At 34.8% G+C, this 22,874-nt stretch overlaps 1 protein-coding gene across 1 annotated transcript in view; it reads right to left on the bottom strand.

Annotated features, from left to right (window-relative positions):
• nphs1 (NPHS1 adhesion molecule, nephrin) overlaps positions 1-22,874 on the bottom strand; it is a 177,781-nt gene that overhangs the window by 142,737 nt on the left and 12,170 nt on the right. The window contains exon 4 of the mRNA XM_056473002.1: positions 1,813-2,007. Within this exon, the coding sequence (XP_056328977.1) occupies positions 1,813-2,007 (195 nt within the window). The remainder of the gene's footprint in view (positions 1-1,812; positions 2,008-22,874) is intronic.

The raw sequence follows: 22,874 nt of genomic DNA, 5'->3' as shown, positions 1-22,874 counted from the left end.
ATTAGTGTTGTGAAATTCATTATTTTACAAAATAAGTAATCACAAAAATGAACAAACGAACAAATGAACGAACAAACTAATTAATGAAGGAACGAACAAACACACAAACCAACCAACCAACCAACCAACCAACCAACCAACCAACCAACCAACCAATCAATTACTAAAATATTGAATATTCCAAATTAGTGTTGTGATTAATTATATAACTATAATTATTTAAATGAATAATAACAGGAACGAACCAACCAACAAATCAAAATAATATTCCAAATTAGTGTTGTGACATTCATTATATAACAAAATAAATAATCACAAACATGAATGAACAAACAAACGAACGAATGAACGAACGAACGAACGAACAAACAAACGAACGAAACAAACAAACAAACAAACAAACAAACCAACAAACAAACAAATCAATCAATTGTTCAATTGTTCAATCATTCAATCAATCAATCGACTAAAACATTGAATATTCCAAATTAGTGTTGTGACATTATTTATATAACTGTAATTATATAAATAAATAATAACAAGCACGAACGAACAAATCAATCAATCAATCCAATTAAAATAACATTCCAAATTAGTGTTGTACCATTCATTAAATAAGTAAATAAATAATCACAAACATGAATGAATGAATGAATGAACAAACGAACAAAAACAACTTAAACAAATAAATGAATGAACAAACAAATAAATGAACAAATGAACAAACAAACAAAAAAACAATCAACCAACCGATCAATGAAAATAACATTCTACATTAGTGTTGTGACATTCATAATATAACTTAATAAATAATCACAAAATAGAATGAACAAACAATCAAATGAATGCACAGACGAACAAACAAATGAACAAACAAACAAACAAACAAACAAACAAACAAATCAATCAATCAATCAATCAATCAATCAATCAATCAATCAATCAATCAGTGTCTATCAATCAAACACTAAATTGGTGTTGTGACATTAATTATATAACTATAATTATCTAAATAAATAATAACAAACATCAACCAACCAATCAATCCAAATTAGTGTTGTGACATTATATAATTAAATAACTACAATAACAATAACTAGTCATTATATAACTAAATAAATCATCACAAATATGAATAAATATGACATTTCTGAAACAAATATGAAAAACAAATAAACGAAACAAATGAATGAACAATTCAATCAAAGTAGCATTCAAAATTTTTGGAAACACAAAGGAATGAATGAACAAACAAATAAAGAAAAGAACAAATGATAGATAGATAGATAGATAGATAGATAGATAGATAGATAGATAGATAGATAGATAGATAGATAGATAGATAGATAGATAGATAGATAGATAGATAGATAGATAGATAGATAGATAGATAGATAGATAGATAGATAGATTGATTGATTGATTGATTGGTTCTTTCATTCATTCGTTCGTTCATTCGTTCGTTCATTCGTTCGTTCGTTCTTTAATACAAACCAACCAACCAACCAACCAACCAACCAACCAATCAATGACTAAAATAATGAACATTCCATATAAGTGTTTGACGTTCATTACATAACTAAATAAATAGTCACAAACATGAACAAACAAACAGACAAACGTAATACTTCAGCACATTCAGCCAACTTTAATTGTACTGTACCATTTTCCCCTCAAACGGTTTCTCATTCTCTGTGGGGACGGTTGCTCGCTCACGCACGTCTAACAACATGTCAGCAAACATCTCAACAACTCAAAGATGTTTGTTTTTAATCACCGCATGTCATTCCTCCCTTCCCTCTGAGCTCTCACCTTTCTTCTGGTCTCCTGTCATGCTGTATCGCGGGTATCCAGGCAGAGATCGCAGGGGTCCCAGGAGCAGCCCGTCTTTAACCCACTGCACGGCCCCTGAGGCCCTCAGCACTTCACACTTCAGCAGAGCCGTGGCCCCTGCTCTGACCGTCACATTACGCGGCTCCGTCTTAAACGCCTGCTGCCCACACACACCTACGAAGACACAAAGACAACAACAGAAAATCTCAGATGCGAGTCAAGGTTAGGATGGAAAAAATCATTCATTTCCGACTCTACACACTGCAAATGTAAACAGTAACAGGCTAAAAGTAGAGATGCTGCTACTTTTACATTAGGCTTTTTTATAAGATTGACAGCAGATCAGGGATTTTCTATACATGTGATGTTGCTGTTTTTTATTGTTACATTGAGAATAATTCAGTCTAGAGAACTGGTGCTTGTTCTCATACAGTAATACTGAATATCAAAGGTGAAATGGGTCTTCAGAAACATTTTGTTAAGCTGGTTGAAAGTCTCTTCACATCCCAAAAGCATATATTAAATGTGTGAACCTGAAGTGGCTGAGACGCTTATTTCATTTTGTTGATGTACTTCCAACTGAAAGGGAATAATGAGTAGGGTTGGGTATCATTTGGGGTTATTTTAATACCGGTGCTAAATCGATACTTTTAAAATGGTACCGATACTTTTGAGCCATAAAATTATGGAGGATTACTCTAGAAAAATCTTGTATTCACTAAATCGATACTTTTAAAATGGTACCGTTACTTTTGAGCCATACAATTATGGTGGATTACTTTTGAAAAATCTTTTATTCGCTAAATCGATACTTTTAAAATGGTACTGATACTTTTGAGCCATAAAATTATGGTGGATTACTTTAGAAAAATCTTTTATTCACCAAATCGATACTTTTCAAATGACACTGATACTTTTGAGCCATAAAATTATGGTGGATTACTTTAGAAAAATCTTTTATTCGCTAAATCGATACTTTTCAAATGATACTGATACTTTTGAGCCATAAAATTATGGTGGATTACTTTAGAAAAATCTTTTATTCACCAAATCGATACTTTTCAAATGACACTGATACTTTTGAGCCATAAAATTATGGTGGATTACTTTAGAAAAATCTTTTATTCGCTAAATCGATACTTTTCAAATGGTACCGATACTTTTGAGCCATAAAATTATGGTTGATTACTTTAGAAAAATATTTTATTCGCCAAATCTATACTTTTAAAACGGTACCAATACTTTTGAGCAATAAAATTATGGTGGATTACACTAGAAAAACTTTTATTCGACAAAAGTTTGATTATGGTTTAAAGTACGAATCAATTCATATTTTCTATTATATGTGAATTGAATTGTGTTAATATACACTGTAAAAAATGGCCGTGATTTCAACGGTAAAAAAAAAACTGTAAAAATGCTACAGGAAAAATCCGTAACCTGGTTAATAGTGTGTTTCCTTAATATATACGGTGAATAACCGTAAACTGACTTTCCCATAATTCCCTACATGGCACATCACTTTTTATGCTTTTTGTTGACATTACTATGGATCTTTTTAGTTGTTTCCCCATGACACAGTTATGTACATTAGAGATTTACGTTACATCTAATGTTGATAAACAATGTTTATTTCATGACTTTAATTTTATGCGTGTTAACATACTGGTGTTTAGTAGCTGTGTGAATGACACCGAGCACCTTCTATCCACTGATACTCTTTTCTGCTTGTGGGAAAAGAGCACAGTGATGAGCATTGGTTCATTATGTAACTTTCTTATCATCACCTGCAATTGGCTGTGTTAAAGTGTCTGTGTAACAAAAGATGTGTAAATGTTGGTAATTAAAAAAAAATCTATAAATTAATAAAATACGGTAATTTGCTGTAAAAATGATAAATTACTTTTACAGTTTGTACCGTATTTTTAACAGTAAAATACTGGCAACCACAGCTGCTGTTTTTTTTTACGTAAATTTTACGGATTTATTTTTTACAGTGTATTTCTTTTGATCATTTGTTTGTTTATGTGAATTTAAGATTTGCATTACGCAATTAACATTACATTGGCTTACTACTTACCTGTGGAAAAAAAGTCTGTCATCAAAATCAGGGAACACCTTTTTTTCTATGGTTGGGGCTTGTGACTACGTTTACATGGACCTTGGTAATTTAAATATTTGCTCTAATCTGAATAAGACAATATCATGATTAGGGTGTTTAAATGAGTTGCTTTTTGAACTTTCTTTTTATGATCCGGTGTTACATGATATAGCAAAGATTGATTAACGTTGCGTCATCACGCTATCTACATTTCCTCCAGAGTTTCATGCAATTTCGGGTGTTTCATTTTACATTTTTCAAATTTAACCCAGCACTTTCACATTCATTCAGCAACATATTGTTCATGCCCCGTGACATACTGAGGTATTGGATGAGAATATGATGTAGGAACATGTGGAAGAGTGGTGTTTTAATGGAATTTGATAGAGTACGCCAAATGGAAAAAAACAACAACTCTGCATTTCGTGGCATATCTGTGGTCCTTTAAGGTAATCAAAAAAATTACTGTTTACATGTTAGAATCTTAATCAGAGTATTGTCTTAATCATATTAAAATCGGATTATTGGTGTCCGTGTAAATGTAATCAGTGAAAGTGCCAGATGATGTCGAAAGCAGACCTTCCTCTACATTTTGTTGATTCCATGTGCTATACTTTAGAATGCTTAGTTAAAGCAAATTTGATGAATGCGATCATGCGTGTTATTGAATCTAAAGGGAGTCGCTTACTGGATGCGCTATACTGCGAATGTTGCCTATGTGAGTGTGTTCCCTAAGCACAAGAACCTAACATTGATGACAATGTCTGTTGTTTAATGTAAAAGTTGTTTAGAGTCAAATGTTTAGAGATGGTGTGACACAATGCGTACCTATGTGTTCCTTTGATGTATTCCTTGATACTTTCTTACGTCCTTGTCGCAGCACCAGTGGCACTGAAATAAGGCACCGAAACTCATATGCTGATTCGGTCCGGTGCATACCAGTTACATAGGTAACAGTGCCATAATGGTTAAGAATATTGTGGCTGAAGATTACCAAAACAATTTTTGAAGTGGATTAATGCCGAGTTCACACTGCATGTTTTTAGTCCTGATGCTGATTCACCAACAGGTTTTGAGAAATCGCCAGGCAAATCGGTGGCAAATCGGTGTTCGTTTACGTGAGTAGCAATCACACACTGTGAACTATCAAAGACTCGATCTGAGAGAATCGTGACACCCCTGAAACACCCGTCAGATATTTGGCATGCTAAATATCTGGATCTGTCGGCGATTTGATTGATGTGTTCTGATTAAAAATGACATCGTCGGTTACCTACAGCCAATGAGAGAGCAGCATCCACTAGTGTGAGTATCTGCAGTGGGAGGCTGGGGGGAGAAGTTAAAAGGGCTTCTTTTCTGTCTTTTTTGACCCAAGAATTGCTAATTCCTTTCAAAAGCCAGGTGAGCAAAATAAGTACATTTTCTACCTCACTAAAGGCTTTCTCATTATGTAGTTAATAACAAAATATATGCTACGTTACCTACGTATACCTCGTGTTGTTTCCATGTCACTTCTCGAGTGTGTTTGATTGTGAGATGTAGTTTGGGGACCAATACAGTTGCCGTGTATGTGTGAAACCCCCTGTCGACGATCCATCTTGCAGTGTAAACACAGCAGTGACAGAATGCTACCCCAGATAGTCATGCAGTGTGAAAACATCTGTGACGCAACTACTTTGAAAATCGTGTCGTATGAACTCGGCAAAACTTGCACAGATTAAATGTTCACTTAAAGAATAACAATGTGCGCTAGCAAAATAAACATCCATGTAGTTTTCACAACAGAGCATTGAACCTGACCTTTTACTTGTAATTTTGTGGTATATTTAAAGCAGTTTATGTGATGTGTGCTGCTTGGACAAATAAATTTTCCTCAGCAATAATAAAGTGAAATCAATAAATGAATTAATCCGTCAATCAATCAATCAGCCAATCAAATCAATCAACCAATCAAATCAATCATGGTAAAGTTAAAAAAAAAAGATTTGTCCAAACAAGACGTTAGGTTCGAACACTGTCCCACCTACCTATTAAATTATATATTTGCATACCTCTGTGCGCCCTGTTCACACAGGATTACATAACTGGTGCATTCACAGACGTTACTAAATGATGTTGTCTAGTGCGTGTTCATGCGGCTTTGGATGGTGATTTGCAGGGTGGGACGCAGGCTTTCAGTGCTATCAGGCTAACTCTAGAAATTTTCAAGATGTCCTATTACACACTGAAGTCATTGATTTGGTTTACTCCCACAATGTAGCACTGAAAGACTTTTTAAAAGTGATTTAGTTTGTCCTTTTCTAATATGGATCAGTAGTACTGGACTGCAATCTGGGTTATGAAAACAAACTCCAAAAATGAAGTATAAGTGACTGGATTCAGTGTTGTTTTAGTGTCATTAAGTAACTATTACAGCTTTTATTTTACATTTTGATGCTTTCATTTTAATTTTAGTAACAATTTAAGAATATTTCTTGCGTTTTTGCAAATTTTATATTTTTGTAATCAAAAATAAAGCAATTCAAAGTATAATATATCACCTAAAATGTGTAACTTAATAGACTACACTACCAAACACAAGGTGTATCATGCAATTTACAATCATTAAAATAATAGTTTAGTTACAATCCAAAAAATAAAAATAATACTCATTTACTCACCCTCAAGCAGTTTCTTTTGAGCAGAGAAGATATTTTGAAGAATGTTGGAGCTGACCAGATCATAGTAGAAAGACAAATCAACATTCTTCAAAATATCAGTTGTAATAACAGGAATCAAATTAAACAGGATTGGAACAAATCGAGTAGAAGACAACAAATTGTTATTTTTTGTGAACTATTCCTTTTAAACACTACAATTAACTCAAACCATTTGAGGAAACCATTTGCAACTTACAATGTAAGTTCAAAAACTAATCCAAATGAGTACTGTGAACTTAGTCCATTTGAGTAAACAAAACAATTTGAGCACAGTAAAACCCTATAAATGAAGAGAACTCAAACCAACTGAGTACTGTAAAACCCAATAAGTTAAGGCAACTCAAACCGTTTAAGGAAACCAATTGCTACAAACCATTTGAGTAAAAAATTAATCTATACGAGTACTGTGAACTTACTCCATTTAAGTTGAAGTAATGAGGTATTTAATTAACTCATTACCTTCAACACTGAGTTCAAAACTCTTTTCAAATGAGTAGAAATAACTTTCAGTCAATTTTGAGTTAACTACACTCATTTCATTTGATAAAGTTGACTGTTAGTGTAAGGAATATATCCAACTACGCACAAGATTCATGTTTGGCTTCAAATATTTACTGAAACACTTTATTATATATAACTCATCAATAAGAATCTATTTTCAATAAATTAATATATTTAATGGTCTCGTTTTATTTGAAATAAAAGGGAAATAATCTTGTTTGAATTACCAAAGCAACTCAAAGCTGAAGATGTCATGACCAGGGACACCGTGAACAGCTCTCACTATCAGAATGGGATCCAAACAGAGCTCAGATACTTCTTCACTTTAATTATAGTGCTGAAGGTCAACTACTGTGGTACAAGATTACCTTTTTTATGAAAGACTGATATAGCATTGATCATGTACAGTAATGCCTTACAAGGTTTCATCCCTTCAAGAACTCTTAGCAAGTGTTTTCAGGTGGTTTTCACAGGTGATTTCAAACCTGACTGGGAAAGTTTACCCCAAAATTTGGTGTTAAGTTTCCTCATCATCAGGCAATCCTAGACATAGACTACTTTTTTTGCAGCAGAACATCTATTGGGGCCTTAATTGTCAGAGAAAATTACATACAGACAAAACCAAATCAGTCTGTGCAAGAAACTCGACATTATTTACAACATTATTACCTTTATTCTACATCCTCAGCAAACAGTCCTGAGCATGCTCACGATAGTCTGGAGATTGAGCCTCCTGATGCGAACGTATATCACATGAACATACTTCATTATGTCAGTATGCGACAGGAAGATTGCACTGTCATAAACACACTCAGGACAGTTTGCAGAGGCTGTGGAATAAAGGTAATAACGCTGTAAATAATGTGCGGTTTCATGCACGGGCCAATCATTTTAGGTCAAAAGACCTCGATGTATTATCAGGAGCCATGTGTATTAATTTGGTTTTGTCTGTGTGTGTTTTTTGGGGGGGGTTTTGACTCTCAAAGTGTCGTTATCTGTTTATTTGCACTGGATATATTTTAATGTTCCACTGAAGAGGAAAAAAGTCTTGGATGATCAGAAGCTGAACAAATTTACAGCAAGTATTCATGTTCGATGAACTACCCTTTACCTCAAAATGCACAAAAAAGTTTTTGAAACGTACATTTTCTACATATCACAGCAAATTTCAAGTCACATTTCATAACTACAGTTGAAGTCAGAATTATTAGCCCTCCTTTGAATTTTTTTCTCTCTTTAAAAATATTTCCCAAATGATGTTTAACAGAGCAAGGAAATTTTCACAGTATGTCTGATAATATTTTTTCTTCTGGAGGAAGTCTTATTTGTTTTATTTCGACTAGAATAAAAGCAGTTTTAATTGTTTTAAACACCATTTTAAGGTCAAAATTATTAGCCCCTTTAAGCTAATTTTTTTTGGATAGTCTATAGAACAAACCATCATTATACAATAACTTGCCTAATTACCCTAACCTGCCTAGTTAACCTAATTAACCTAGTTAAGCCATCAAATGTCACTTGAAGCTGTATAGAAGTGTCTTAAAAAACATTTACATTTACTGTCATCATGGCAAAGATAAAATAAACCAGTTATTAGAAATGAGTTATTAAAACTATTATGTTTAGAAAACATCGTCTCTCTGTTAAACAGAAATTGGGGAAAAAAATAAACAGGGGGGCTAATAATTTAGGTGGGCTTACAATTCTGACTTCAACTGTATATTTTATAATAATTTAAAAAATACATTTAAATTGATAACCGATCACTAAATAACAATGACATATTATTTCTCATCTAGATTTAGTTTAACGTGACACTTTTAACTCAGTTAGCAAATACATTAAATTCACTGCAGCCAGCTAGAGGTTAAAAGCATTTTCACACCTCTAGTTTTCCACTTTGCAGAATGGTACAGTTCAGATTGGCATTTCTCAGCTCACTTTGGTTTTGCTCAACACTGTTTGCATTTATACTGCATTTTAGTCCTGCTTAACCTGGACTTAACATAAGGACTCTGTAGGTCTATTGAAGACATTCATAAATATTACTAGCAAATCTAATAAATATTAGAGACATACTCGTTACATAAACACACTAAATTGCACTTCAGCAGCGTTTATTTGAGAGCGCACAAGAAAATCTGCACTTGAGCAGCGTATATCTGAGGGTGTGCAAGAAGTTTTGTGCACGAACAGAGGAAATCGGCGCTCGAGCACAGAGATTCACATGCTCGTATTCCATGAATGCGATCTCGACTTGTAATACTGCCCTCACTACATTTGTCAATGAAATAACGCCACAAGTAGTTGATAGATCTGTGTAAAAGGTCCAACAGAGTCTGCCGCCACAGCTGGAAAAAAAACCTAGAGGAAACACTGATTACTGATGTCCACGTAAATCCAGTCATCTTCAGCCAGGCCGAGACCACCTCATCCAGGTGATCTCCAACCAATAGTTTTGGTGTGGATCTGAACGTCTTTCACATCCGGCACAGCCTTTCATTCGGAAATATCTTAAATACGCAACTGTTGATTTCTCTCAAAAGATCTGCAAAGGATTATGTAGAACTGAGTAATCCCATCATAATTCCGAGCAACATAAATGATGCTATTTTGATGTACGATTGTCACATACGGATGTTGAAATCTCACGGCTGCCACGGCACACTCTCTGTTAAAGGAAAATTCGCCACCCACCACGATGTTGTACTTAAGCATTGGCGTGCCGTTCCTCATCTCTGTGTATGTTTTATTGACGACAGATTGGAGCCAATTCAGCTCTGCAAATGAGTCAATAAAGTAATTACAGGGAATTAAATCTCTCCTCCGCGAGAAGGAGAGCAGGGAAAATGAAGGTATGAAGAGATCTCAAATCCCCTTGCTGTTTTCTCAGCTGTCAATACACCTACGGCTAATATCCACCCAGAAGAATGATGAGTGAGCTACAAAAAGACGCCTATTTCCTCAGCACTTGGGCTTGTGGCATTATGATTTGTGTGACACCCATCTGCTGATCATTCTTTCCAATGGAGTCGGCTTGTACCTGTCATAAACATGATTTAACGGGACATAACACTGACGATGACTCTCCCACGACCCCGTTGTGTAACATCAGGAATGCAATTGCCGAAACTATGTGTGGGAGATCGTACCTAATTAAAAAAATGTGATATTCAAATGTGGTTTCAAGAATTTTTTTTTTTTATTATTATCAGCAAAAAAGCACTTAAAGAAACAATTTAAAAACGAAAATTCTGTGATCATTTACTCAATTCATCTAAAAACAATGTAACATACTTTCTTTACAAAATAGGATGTTTGAAAGCTAATGGAGTCCAAACAACATTGGATGCTACTGACAATTATTATAAGGAAAAACAGATACTGTGGTTATTCTGGATTTTGTTTTGATTTATTTCTACTGTGAAGCCATTGTTTGCTCTTTAGAAGATTCAGAGAACATTCTTTAAAATAAAATCTGTTCCATGAGGAACAGTGATGGGAATAATGGCCCTATAAATTAACTGGTTACTAATGATGATACTTTTTTTCAGTAACAAGTAATTCAATGTATTACTGTTTCCCCCATTACAACGATATAACCGTTACTGATAATAAAATGCGCTCATACTATAATTGAGAACACTGACGCGATTTTCATGCGTGCAGTGTCTCTCTCAGCTATAGGACCTCTTTTTCTCTGGGGTGCGTGTGTGTGTGTGTGTGTGTGTTTGTGTGATGATGATTGGTGTGTCTAATGGCCCGTTTCCACTGAGTGGTACAGTACGGTATGGTTTGGTATGGTACGGTACAGTTGGGTTTGTCCATATATGAAGTTAGATTAAGACAATACATCTTTAAACATCCATAGAACTTGACCATTCCCCCCAAAATTTCCTTAGAATGGAAAAAGGTTCGTAATATTCATTGTTAAAGAGCCCCTATTATGGGTTTTTAAAAATGACCTATGCAGTGTGTAATACAGCTCTAAGTGAATGAAAACATCCAGCTGAGGTTTAAATCTGAAAGTGCACCGTGTTTAAAACTATTGACTCTTTAACAAAATAGTCGACTCGCAGTCAAATAAATTCATTGTTTTTAGGTTCGATTCTTTTGCCTGAATGCGTAGACGTCGATACATTCCCAAATATGAAGTACCGGATCTGTTAAAACGTGAACACGCCTTTCCCTTCAGACACTAGCCAAGCATGGGGGATTACTGATCATGACACGAAGATGACGATCACTGACAGATAATTCGGCTGCGGGATATAAAGGGTTAAAGTTCATTTTCACAACAACACCACAGTATAGCCAACCTAGTGGGTTGTTTGTTCCTGTCATTTTTCAGATTTTTCATACAATAACCTACGCTGCAACAGGGGATTCGTCAGCCGTTTGCTATTAAAGGAAGAAGCAGCAGAGACTATTATGTATGGGACTTTGTCAGAGACTTTGCCTGTAACTGTTACAGTTCACATGGACCAGTTTCTTCTACATGCAAGTGTAATTAAAATTGTTGCCTCGTTTTGAGTCGTTTGCAAATTATGTATTTAATTGTGTGTTGTAACTTGTAATCGCTCCATGTGGCTTGTAATCACTTATCTATTTTAGATCTATGCTTGTAATGCATCTCTCAGGTTAAATATTTATTCACATGTTGCATCCAAACCCATGTTAAAAGCGAAAATGTGCTTCTTTACATATTTAAATGCGTTTCTAAACTCGCGATCCTCTATCGTTAGTCATTGCTATGGCCAACATCAGCTGTTCCTACACACGTGCGGTGCGGTCAATTTTTTAAATAGTGCAACTTTTGCCACTGTGTGGGTTAATACTGAACGTGTGTCATTGTTATTACTTGGGCTTAGCGTTAAGAGTAGAGTAATATGCTGGTGTTTAACAGCATTGGGCTCTCACATATTCTGTGCTACGTCATAGACGTGATTGGCGTTTCTTTCTGTCTCGCTCTGAACCCAGTCGACCAATCACAACAGACAGGGTCATCGGACCAATCACAGCAGATTAGTCGTTAGGATAATTAGGTAAAAATAAATGCATATTATAAGACAATAAAAGTGTTTTTGGCCTTGCGTGCACATCAACCTGTTGTTGGAGACCCCCAAAACCAAAATATGACATTTTATAATGCATAATAGGGGATCTTTTTTTGTAAATCACACAGTATTTAACTGTAATATGAACTGTATTGTGAAAATGACTGTATATTGTACGGTAAAAATATACAACATTGCAAATAGATATACAGCAAAAGCAATGGTGCTGTAAATGTTAATACAGTATTTTTGCTGTAATTGATTTACAGTAAGTTACTGGTGAATTGCTGCCAGTAAGTTACTGTAGATTATAGAGGAAATTGGTAACAGTGTTACTAAAAATGCTTGTAATGAAGTAATGAAGAATAAAAGTGCTTGTAATGAATCTCTCAGGTTAAATCTTTATGGGGCTGTTCACATATTGCATCCAAACCCATGTTAAAAGCGCAACATGTGCTTCTTCCTTTACAGATTTAAATGCGTTTCTGAACTCGGATCCTCTGCCGTTAGTCATTGCTATGGCCAACATCAGCTGTTCTTACACACGTGCGGTCAATTTTTAAAATAGTGTAACTTTTGCCACTGTGTGGGTTAATACTGAATGTGTGTCGTTGTTATTACTTGGGTTTAGCGTTAAGAGTAGAGTAATATGCTGGTGTTTAACAGCATTGGGCTCTCACATATTCTGTGCTACGTCATAGCCGTGATTGGCATTTCTTTCTGTCTCGCTCTGAACCCAGTCGACCAATCACAACAGACTGGGTCATCGGACCAATCACAGCAGATTAGTTGTTAGGATAATTAGGTAAAAATGAATGCATATTATAAGACAATGAAAGTGTTTTTGGCCTTGCGTGCACATCAACCTGTTGTTGGAGACCCCAAAACCAAACTATGACATTTTATAATGCATAATAGGGGATCTTTTTTTGTAAATCACACAGTATTTAACTGTAATATGAACTGTATTGTGAAAATGACTGTATATTGTACGGAAAAAATATACAACATTGCAAATAGATATACAGCAAAAGCAATGGTGCTGTAAATGTAAACACAGTATTTTTGCTGTAATTGATTTACAGTAAGTTACAGGTGAATTGCTGCTAGTAAGTTACTGTAGATTAAAGAGGAAATTGGTAACAGTGTTACTAAAAATATCTTCAAGAAAAAAAAATCTTATTCATCTTAGAACTGTCTACTAAAAGGTTCTTTAGGGAACTCATAACCTCCATGGCATCACTGTGAAAACTACTTTAAAAGCTTTACTTTTACAAGTTTGCTGTGGTTTTGTGGTTTATTTGTTGCTCTTGGCAACTTGACAACTCACTATTAACAGCTATACAGCAAGAGAAGCCTTCATTTTAGGGTGAGCTACTCCTTTAAAGCAACACACACACTAGAGAGCACACGATCAACACACGGAGGCGGCATCTGACTTTTATCAGGCTCCTCTGATCCAATGATGGCTTCAGCCGGCCTTCAAAAACCTCTTAGAGACTACCAATACTCGGACACTCTTTAGTGTGAAAAAGCAAATGTGGCGCACACAAAAGGGTCAGCTATTTTAAGACACATTTTCCTGAAAGGCCCCTCCTGAGAGCACCGGCGAGACTTTTCAAACCTCTCTTTTTTTGAGCCAATGACAAATCTCCAGCGCATCTGGGCTCACTCCACTGCTCTCAGAAGCTGCAACTTCACATCAAGGCTGCATCAGTCACCTCACGTCAAACTTGAAGGGCACGATTGGACACAAGCGACAAGCCGAAAAACACATTAGCATAATGTTTACATAAATGAATACGTAAACACAGTGGCAAGATAATCAGCGTGGCACATTTAAATGCTGCAGCCAGCCGTACTGGCGTGCTCCTTTCCCTTTAGCTGCCTGAGAAGTGGCGATAGGAGAGGAAAGAACATGTCAAACACGTAGCCCGCTCTGATTCCTGCTCCTGATGAGACGCGCTGACGTCCTATTTGAACAAGATAATGACATGGGATTAGGCTGCGGCATAAAATCTGACTTTGACTATAACGTGAGACGCTACAGGGACTACAGCTCCGGAACAGAAAGTATCAGCGCTAATGCGGTGTACAACGATGCATTATTCTGCTCCTTTTGTAATCTAAATAAACAGCACTGAGATTAAATCACAAACAACCCATGTGAGTTTCATTCAAGGACTCACAGCAGATTAGCTTAAAAAACAATACAATATAATACTGTACATTTTACCATGAATGTCAGAAAACAACACACTGAAAATTCGTTCAGTGTAACGATAATTTATATGATAAAAAACCATCTATTTCTTAAAAGCTTCCACATTTTGGGATCTTAATCTTTGCTCTGTCGACTGTTCAGCCCTGCAGTTTAACATGTGACTTTTATTGACATTTTAGTAGAAACATTGTACATTTTTAAAACAATATATTGTATCCAAAATAATATATTTTTCTGTAGACAATCGAGAAAAAAAATCCTTAAGGGGGCTAATAACATTGACCTTAAATGGTTTTAAAAAGTTGCTTTTATTGTAGCAGAAATAAAACTAATAAAACTTCATCCCAAAGTAAAAAATACAAGAAATACTGTGAAAAATTCCTTGCTCTGTTAAACATCATTTGGGAAATATTTGAAAAAAGAAATGAAGAAAAAAAATCTCAGCAGGACTAAAAATTTTTATTGTGACTATATAAACAGTTGAAGTCAGAATTATTAGCCCCCCTTTGCATTTTTTTTTTTTTCATTTTAAAAAAATTTCCCAAATGATGTTTAACAGAGCAAGGAAATTTTCACAGTATTACTGATAATATTTTTTATTCTGAAGAAAGTCTTATTTGTTTTATTTCAGCTAGAATAAAAGCAGTTTTAAATTTCATATGAACCATTTTAAGGTCAAAATTATGAGCCTCTTTAAGCATTTTTTCCGATAGTCTACAGAACAAACCATCATAACCAACAAACCACAATAACTTGCCTATTACCCTAACTTGCCTAGTTAACCTAGTTAAGCCTTTAAATGTCACTTCAAGCTGTATAGAAGTGTCTTGAAAAATATCTAGTCAAATATTATTGACTGTCATCATGGCAAAGATTAGATAAATCAGTTATTAGAAATTAGTTATTAAAACTATTATGTTAAGAAATGTGTTGAAACAAATCTGTTTAGAATTTATGTTTAGAAATAATGTTTAGAAATGTGTTGAAAAATATATATATATGTATATGTATATATATATACAAAACAATTCTGTAAAAGAAAAAGTGTACTGGCAGTTTATTACCAGGTTTTGTATGATAATGTACAACACCAATCAAGATAATGGGCCATATTATATACCCGGCGCAATAAGGCGCAAGATGTGTATGGCTGGATTTGCTGCTATTTTCAGACCAGCGCAACTGTAATTTTCATGTTTTGCACCACATCGTTTAAATAGCAAATCCATTGGCACCACTTTGTGGACTCATGTGCATGCTGGTCTAAAAAGGAGGTGTGTTAAGGCTAGCACAGTCTAGAGTCCAGCGCAGAGCACGTTACTGTGGTTATGCACCCATGAAGGTCCAAACACTTACACGTTGCTTAAGACACACAGAATGTACAGCAACACACAAATATCTTTACATTTGAAAAATTTTACATATTTTATTTTCTACATAAATATAAAAACCACTGCCTCCTTGCTTTCTTCATCTATGGGCTAACAATTAGCATTTGTATATTATTATTATTATTATTATTATTATTAGCAGTATTATTTATTATATACATATTTAAATTAGTTTTATTTGATATAGTTCAGTTTTTTGACCACACTTCATTACCATTGTTCATTTATTCATTTGCTGGAAATTAGAACTGAATTTAGAAATAGTTTTGAAACAAATCTTTGCGCTTACCAAATGAAATTAAATATGTAGGCTAATAAATGTCTTCAGTAGAGTGAGTTTCCATCGTTTACTTACTCCACGAAAGTAAAGGAGTAAAGAGAAAGAGAAAGTAAAGAGGCTGAATGGAAGAGGCCCATTCTTTATCCTCGTGCTGCAGATGGTCTGTTTAACTGTTTTCTCACTAGTGAAGTGTTCAGTTTTTGCTGTTACAAAGTCCGCCATGGCGCAAAGCATCAGACTCTTAAAGGGAATATGAGATGAGACTCTAATTGTTTTAATGCAGGTTATGTTCAAAACACACCCATAACTCATGAAGAGAATAAGCACAACCCTGTTAGACCATGTGCAGACCGTATTTTTCCATCCTTAAAAAAGCTAAGAACATGCCCTTAATACTTTTGCGCCATGTGCTTTAGACTTTGCACTTCGGCTGTTAAAATAGAGCCCAAAGTCTCATCGCAAACTATTAAAAATGTCCTTTTTTAAAACATTTTAACAACAAAAGTTGTTGGATAAATAATCAAAGTCCCATAACGCAATTCAAAATTAAATAAAAAATACTACTCATCAAATACAGAAAACATATAGAATAACTTGATTAATTAGAATAGTTTGAAGTATTAAAATACTTAAGAAATACACTTATAGACAACACAGTGCAGCCCAAAAATATTATTTGTCATTTAAAAGTTAATATTTTGTCTCTATCACATATATTTTTTATTATTATCTAAAAAAATGATCATGATAACATTATTTTACACTCAAAAAAACTTATCCTACTTATTTAAAATGAGCTGAAACAACACAATTCTTGAGGTTTTTGCTCGGGGTATCGTAATACTTTTATGTTCAATCCACTTAAATTTGTTAAGTAAACTTAAACGATTTGGGTTGTGACAACATGAATGGTTTATGTGGGACCCTGTATTTTTTTACAGTGCATATATGTTAATACAGTACATCCATGTCAGAACAAGCATATGTACTGTATATCATATATTCATTCAATTTCCTTCAGCTTAGTCCCTTTATTTATCAGGGGTCGCCACAGTGGAATGACCCACCAACTATACCAGCATATGTTTGGATGTCCTTCCAGTTGCAACCCATCACTGGGAAACATCCATACACTCTTGCATTTACACACACACACACACACACACACACACACTCATACACTACGAACAATTTAGCTTATTCAATTCACCTGTACCGCATGTCTTTAGACTGTGGGGGAAACCGGAGCACCCGGAGGAAACCCACGCCAACACAGGGAGAACATGCAAACTCCATCAGAACCTGCACCTGACCCAGCCGGGACTCAGAATCCTTCTTGCTGTGAGGCAACAGTTCTAACCACTGGGCCACCGTGCTGTCCCTATAAGTATATCAGTAATACCAAATAATAGTAGATATATTTAACTACAAATATTTCACAATTAGACATCTCATCGTTGATCCACATACAAAGTGATGCAGAGATAAAAATCTACAAGGTGCTTCGACACAATAGTTTGAATACATTTGGCCTGGATTGATCAGATAAATGATTAGCAAAACGTGCACTACTGCCAGACATTATATTCAAGCATAATTAAAGTGCAAGCAGTGTCTCATATTTCACAACTGCAATCTCACGCATTCCTTTTCTCTATAAGGCTTGTTGCACATTGCATAACATAAAAAAGGTCGCCGTTACAAGCTTATAATTATATTTGCAAGGGAAACACTGACACCTTTTTTTAATAAGAGGTACGTCTGTGGGTTTCAATGCTCAGAGGTGCTTTCAGCAGATTTCAGTTGTGAAACCAAGCGTGATTCAAAGTTTTTAGTTACAAGCAATTTGTCGTCTACACATTATCCATGCTTAACCGCTGCATGGCATGATAATTACAGCCAATCAGAAGCTGTGCAGAGGAATTGTGGACTAATGAGAATGTTAGGAGCACCAAATCTGTATTTACACAATTAAAAATACAGCAAAAATTGTTTTAAAAAAAATGACAATTTAAAACAATTATTTTCTATTTGATTGCATTTGAAGCTTTCATTTATTCCTTGGATGGAAAAGATTCATTTATTATCCGCCGTCCAGTCCTTTTGGTGTCACATGACCATTCAACAATCTGTATCATTCCAATACAGTGATTATTTTTTACCAATTAAATATGGTAAAATATGGACTTCATTTAAAAGCAATAAAATATAAGTAATTTAACTTTGAGTTGGGTTTGTAATTACATATAGCTTAAATTGATTCTAAATTTACTAATTAATACTCAGTTGTGTGTAAAAACTGCTTAATATGTTATTTGTGAAACAAATGTTTCATAGATAGCTCCTCAATTTTATTCTTACTTCATTTTATTCAGTAGATTTTTTATAATTTTATCTAAAGTGTTTTTTTCTCATTTATTTCAGTGCATAGTGTATATATACAGTATATAAATATATTAATAAATAATAAGAAAATAATATTAGTAAACTTTCAAATATATGTATATTAGTATTGTAGGAGCCATTTATTGGTTGTAATTTTCTTCCATACCACTAGAGGTGTATAATGTATTTATGCTCTCTTAGCGGTGAGCTGGGGGGGCGTAGAAGAAGGTCAAACAAACTTTTTGACCATAATGGAGGTGAGAATGGGTTTATTTTGATGTTTAGTTTCTACTTGTGACAAAATTGACAATAAATTAATTGGAATATACAACTTTATTTGCAAAGGTATGGACATTTCATTTTATTATCGACCTGTTCAAGGAACAAACATGTCATACTCAATAATCTAAATATACTGTACCAGCCTGAACTCACAAGGAAACATAACTATTTTACATTTTGTCAGTTTAGTGGCTGATTCATACAAATTTGCATGAAAATTAGGGATTTAAAAAAAGAGGCGTGGCATCCAACCCCACCCCTAAGCCCAACCCAATAATGTAATAAGCAAATCGTACTAAATTGTACGAGTGAGATTGTATGAATTCAAATGAATTCGCAACTAAATCAAAGTTACAAATTACTGTGAGATAGTGTTGAATAGCCACACCTAGAAGTATACACTACTTTCATTTAATCAGTGTATAAAGTATTTCAAAACAAATAATCTTGATTTATAAACAATCCATTTTTTACACCACATATCTTTTTTTTCTTAGAGAAAATTTTATTACTATATACAGAAAATATTATAAAGTAATTTCACCTCAATGTGTTCACATTGGGTTCACATTTCCTAAATTAATTTAAATGAGAAATTATTTGCATTGTATTAAAAAAATCCTCTTTGAAATGACAGTTAATTGTTGTTTATTATTAATAATATTATTATTATTATTATTATTATTATTATTATTATTTCTACATAAACATTAATAGACATTTAATTAAATGCTCGTTGTCATTGTATTTTTTTTTTACTAAATTTTTACTAAAAATATTATGATATATATAAACAATTTTAAAATAAACAAAAACTAACAAGGTGAGAATGTGGTCAAATCTGAAAATGTGGTAAAAATCAGGCTGCCGCAAGGGCTTTTCTGTATCTGGATTGCTTTTGAAAACACTGTCGGTTGGGTTTAGGGAAGTGGGTGGGCGTTTTAAAATACTAACAGTTGGGTGTAGGGAAGGAGGTGGGTTGGGGTATCGGTCGGTAGGTCAGTCATTCAGCCAGTCGACAGCGTCCTCTGGTGGATTTACGCAAGAAGAGCAGGTGCGAATGGGAAATAAATTGAGATCTCAAAAAGCATACATGGCAGCCTCTGGTGGATTCGCAAAAACAAAAATTGCAAAAAAAAAAAAAAAAACGTAGCTCCTGGGACGTATTTTGCGATCTCCATAAATGTATATAGGGGTACATATCAATAATGAGCCTGGGTTGGAAATAAAAAAAGGTTTCATCAAAACATTAGATTCAAATCATTTTTAGTGCAACTGCGGATTTAATCGTTTTCATTCTTCATAAAATGACTGGTAACTGCTGTTTTTATTTCTCCTTATAATACAGGAGTTGCAGCATCATTCTTTAAAAGTCCAGACACATTACAGCCAACAAGATCATTGCAGACAGAGATTATTTTCCACGGTGCCATGCATCAACATATGCTACCATCCACTCCAAACCGAGCCTTGGCATACAGTAACCAATTTCATCTCCCCTAAACTTGATTGTTGGAGCCTGCTAATATACAGGGAGCGCAGTTATTACGAGATAAAAGCTCACAGCAAGATGGTGAACAGTCGAGCGAGGACGGCCTGGTTTTCTGTGTCAAAAGCTTCTCAGACCAAGTAGGATGAAGTCAGTTCAGACGCGCGAAACTGTGTATATGGTGGAAGAATGGGAAAATGCAACAAGCAATCATTACAGTAAATTGCCTTGGCCATTCTTTCCATTCAGATGCAGTTTTGTCAAGCAGCGCAGAAGCGGTAAGGGAGCATTTACCGCATGTAGCTGTGAGAGTAGAAGATTTGAACATTTGCTTGTGGGCCAAATTGCCTAGACATACATTCAGCGTGACACGCAGGAACTATTCGAGGACATTTTATATAAGCAATTCTATCTCTTGTGTAACAAAAAATACTTGTGATATTACTGTTTCGACGGCATGGATAACTAAGTACTTGGAAAGTGAAAGGGAAAATGTCCATGTCACAAGATAAAATTAGACGATATATGGCTATACATCAAAATAAAGAGCATTTATTGCATGAACTTTTGTGCTGACATTATTTTTACAATCTTATCTGTAGAAATCTGTAGATCCGAAACACACCAAGAAAAGTCTCTAAAAGCCCGTCACACAGTACACGATTTTCTATTCCAATGTACTTCAAAGTAAACACTTACTTTATGGACGTGCATGATCTTTAAACTCACATCTTGTGTCTTTTGAACTTGCTTTATGGACGCCCATTTATCTGTCTGTCTCTAAAAGCCATTCACACAGTACACGTTTCTCTAGTCCAATGTAATTTTCCATTGTTTTTCAACGTAAACACTTGCTTGTTGCATGTGCATATTCTTTACGCTCACACCTTGCATCTTTTGAAACACTTCGCACTTAAGCACGTGTGCTTTTAAGATGCCGTGCCAATAATTTTGACTTTTACGTGCACTCATTAACGTCAGTTCCAAAGCAGTGGACCAATCAGAAGAACTCGGATGTGGGACAGGTTTACAGAATCAAGTTGGCATGACAACGGTTTTAATTGACGTCAACATTGTGGAGGAGATGCTTTAAAACAACAAGAACATTCCTAAATTGCGTATCTTGCATTTTTAGACACAAAGAAAAGTAAAATGTCCACATTAAGTAAAATGTCCATCTATCTGAATGTCTCTAAAAGCCATTCACACAGTAAATATTCTTCTATCCCAATGTACTTTTTATTGTTTTTCAAAGTAAACACTTGCTTGATGGATGTGCATGATCTTTACACTCACATCTTGCGTCTTTTGAAACTCTTTCAAGTTTTTAAGATGGTGTGTCAATAATTTCGACTTTTACGTGCACACATCAACGCCAGTTCCAAACCAGTGGACCAATCAAAGGAACTCGGAAGTGGGAGCGATTTACAGAATCAAGCTGGCATGACAACGATTTTAATTGACGTCAACATTGTGAAGAAGATGCTTTAAAACAACAACAACATTCCTAAATTGCGTATCTTGCGTTTTTAGACACAAAGATCCAAAACACACCAAGTAAAATGTCCATCTATCTGTGTCTCTAAAAGCCATGCACACAGTGCATATTATTTTATTCCAATGTACTTTTTTATTGTTTTTCAAAGTAAACACTTGCTTGCTGGATCTGCATGATCTTTACACTCGCATCTTGCATCTTTTGAAACTCTTCACACATAAGCGTGTGTGGTTTTAAGATGGTGCGTCAATAATTTACACTTTTACGTGCACTCATCAACACCAGTTCCAAACCAGTGGACCAATCAGAAGAACTCGGAAGTGGGACAGATTTACAGAATCAAGTTGGCATGACAACGATTTTAATTGATGTCAACATTGTGGAGGAAATGCTTTAAAACAACAACAACATTCCTAAATTGCGTATCTTGCGTTTTTAGACACAAAGATCCAAAACAAACCAAGTAAAATGTCCATCTATCTGTCTGTCTCTAAAAGCCATTCACACAGTACATATTCTTCTATTCCAATGTACTTTTTTATTGTTTTTCAACGTAAACACTTGCTTGATGGATCTGCATGACCTTTACACTCGCATCTTGCGTCTTTTGAAACTCTTCACACATAAGCGTGTGTGTTTTTAAGATGGTGCGTCAATAATTTTCACTTTTACGTGCATACATCAACACCAGTTCCAAAGCAGTGAACCAATCAGAAGAACTCAGAAGTGGGACCGATTTACAGAATCAAGTTGGCATGACAACGATTTTAATTGACGTCAACATTGTGGAGAAGATGCTTTAAATCAACAACAACATTCCTAAATTGCGTATGTTGCGTTTTTAGACACAAAGATCCAAAACACACCAAGTAAAATGTCCATCTATCTGTGTATCTAAAAGCCATTCACACAGTACATATTCCTCTATTCCAATGTACTTTTTTTATTGTTTTTCAAAGTAAACACTTGCTTGATGGATCTGCATGATCTTTCCACTCGCATCTTGCGTCTTTTGAAACTCTTCACACATAAGTGTGTGTGTTTATAAGATGGTGCGTCAATAATTTCAACTTTTAAGTGCACTCATTAACGTCAGTTCCAAAGCAGTAGACCAATCAGAAGAACTCTGAGGTG

Source organism: Danio aesculapii, chromosome 15, assembly GCF_903798145.1.
Source record: "Danio aesculapii chromosome 15, fDanAes4.1, whole genome shotgun sequence".
In the NCBI taxonomy this organism is placed as follows: domain Eukaryota; kingdom Metazoa; phylum Chordata; class Actinopteri; order Cypriniformes; family Danionidae; genus Danio; species Danio aesculapii.
This window is presented reverse-complemented; position numbering and strand designations above follow the sequence as displayed.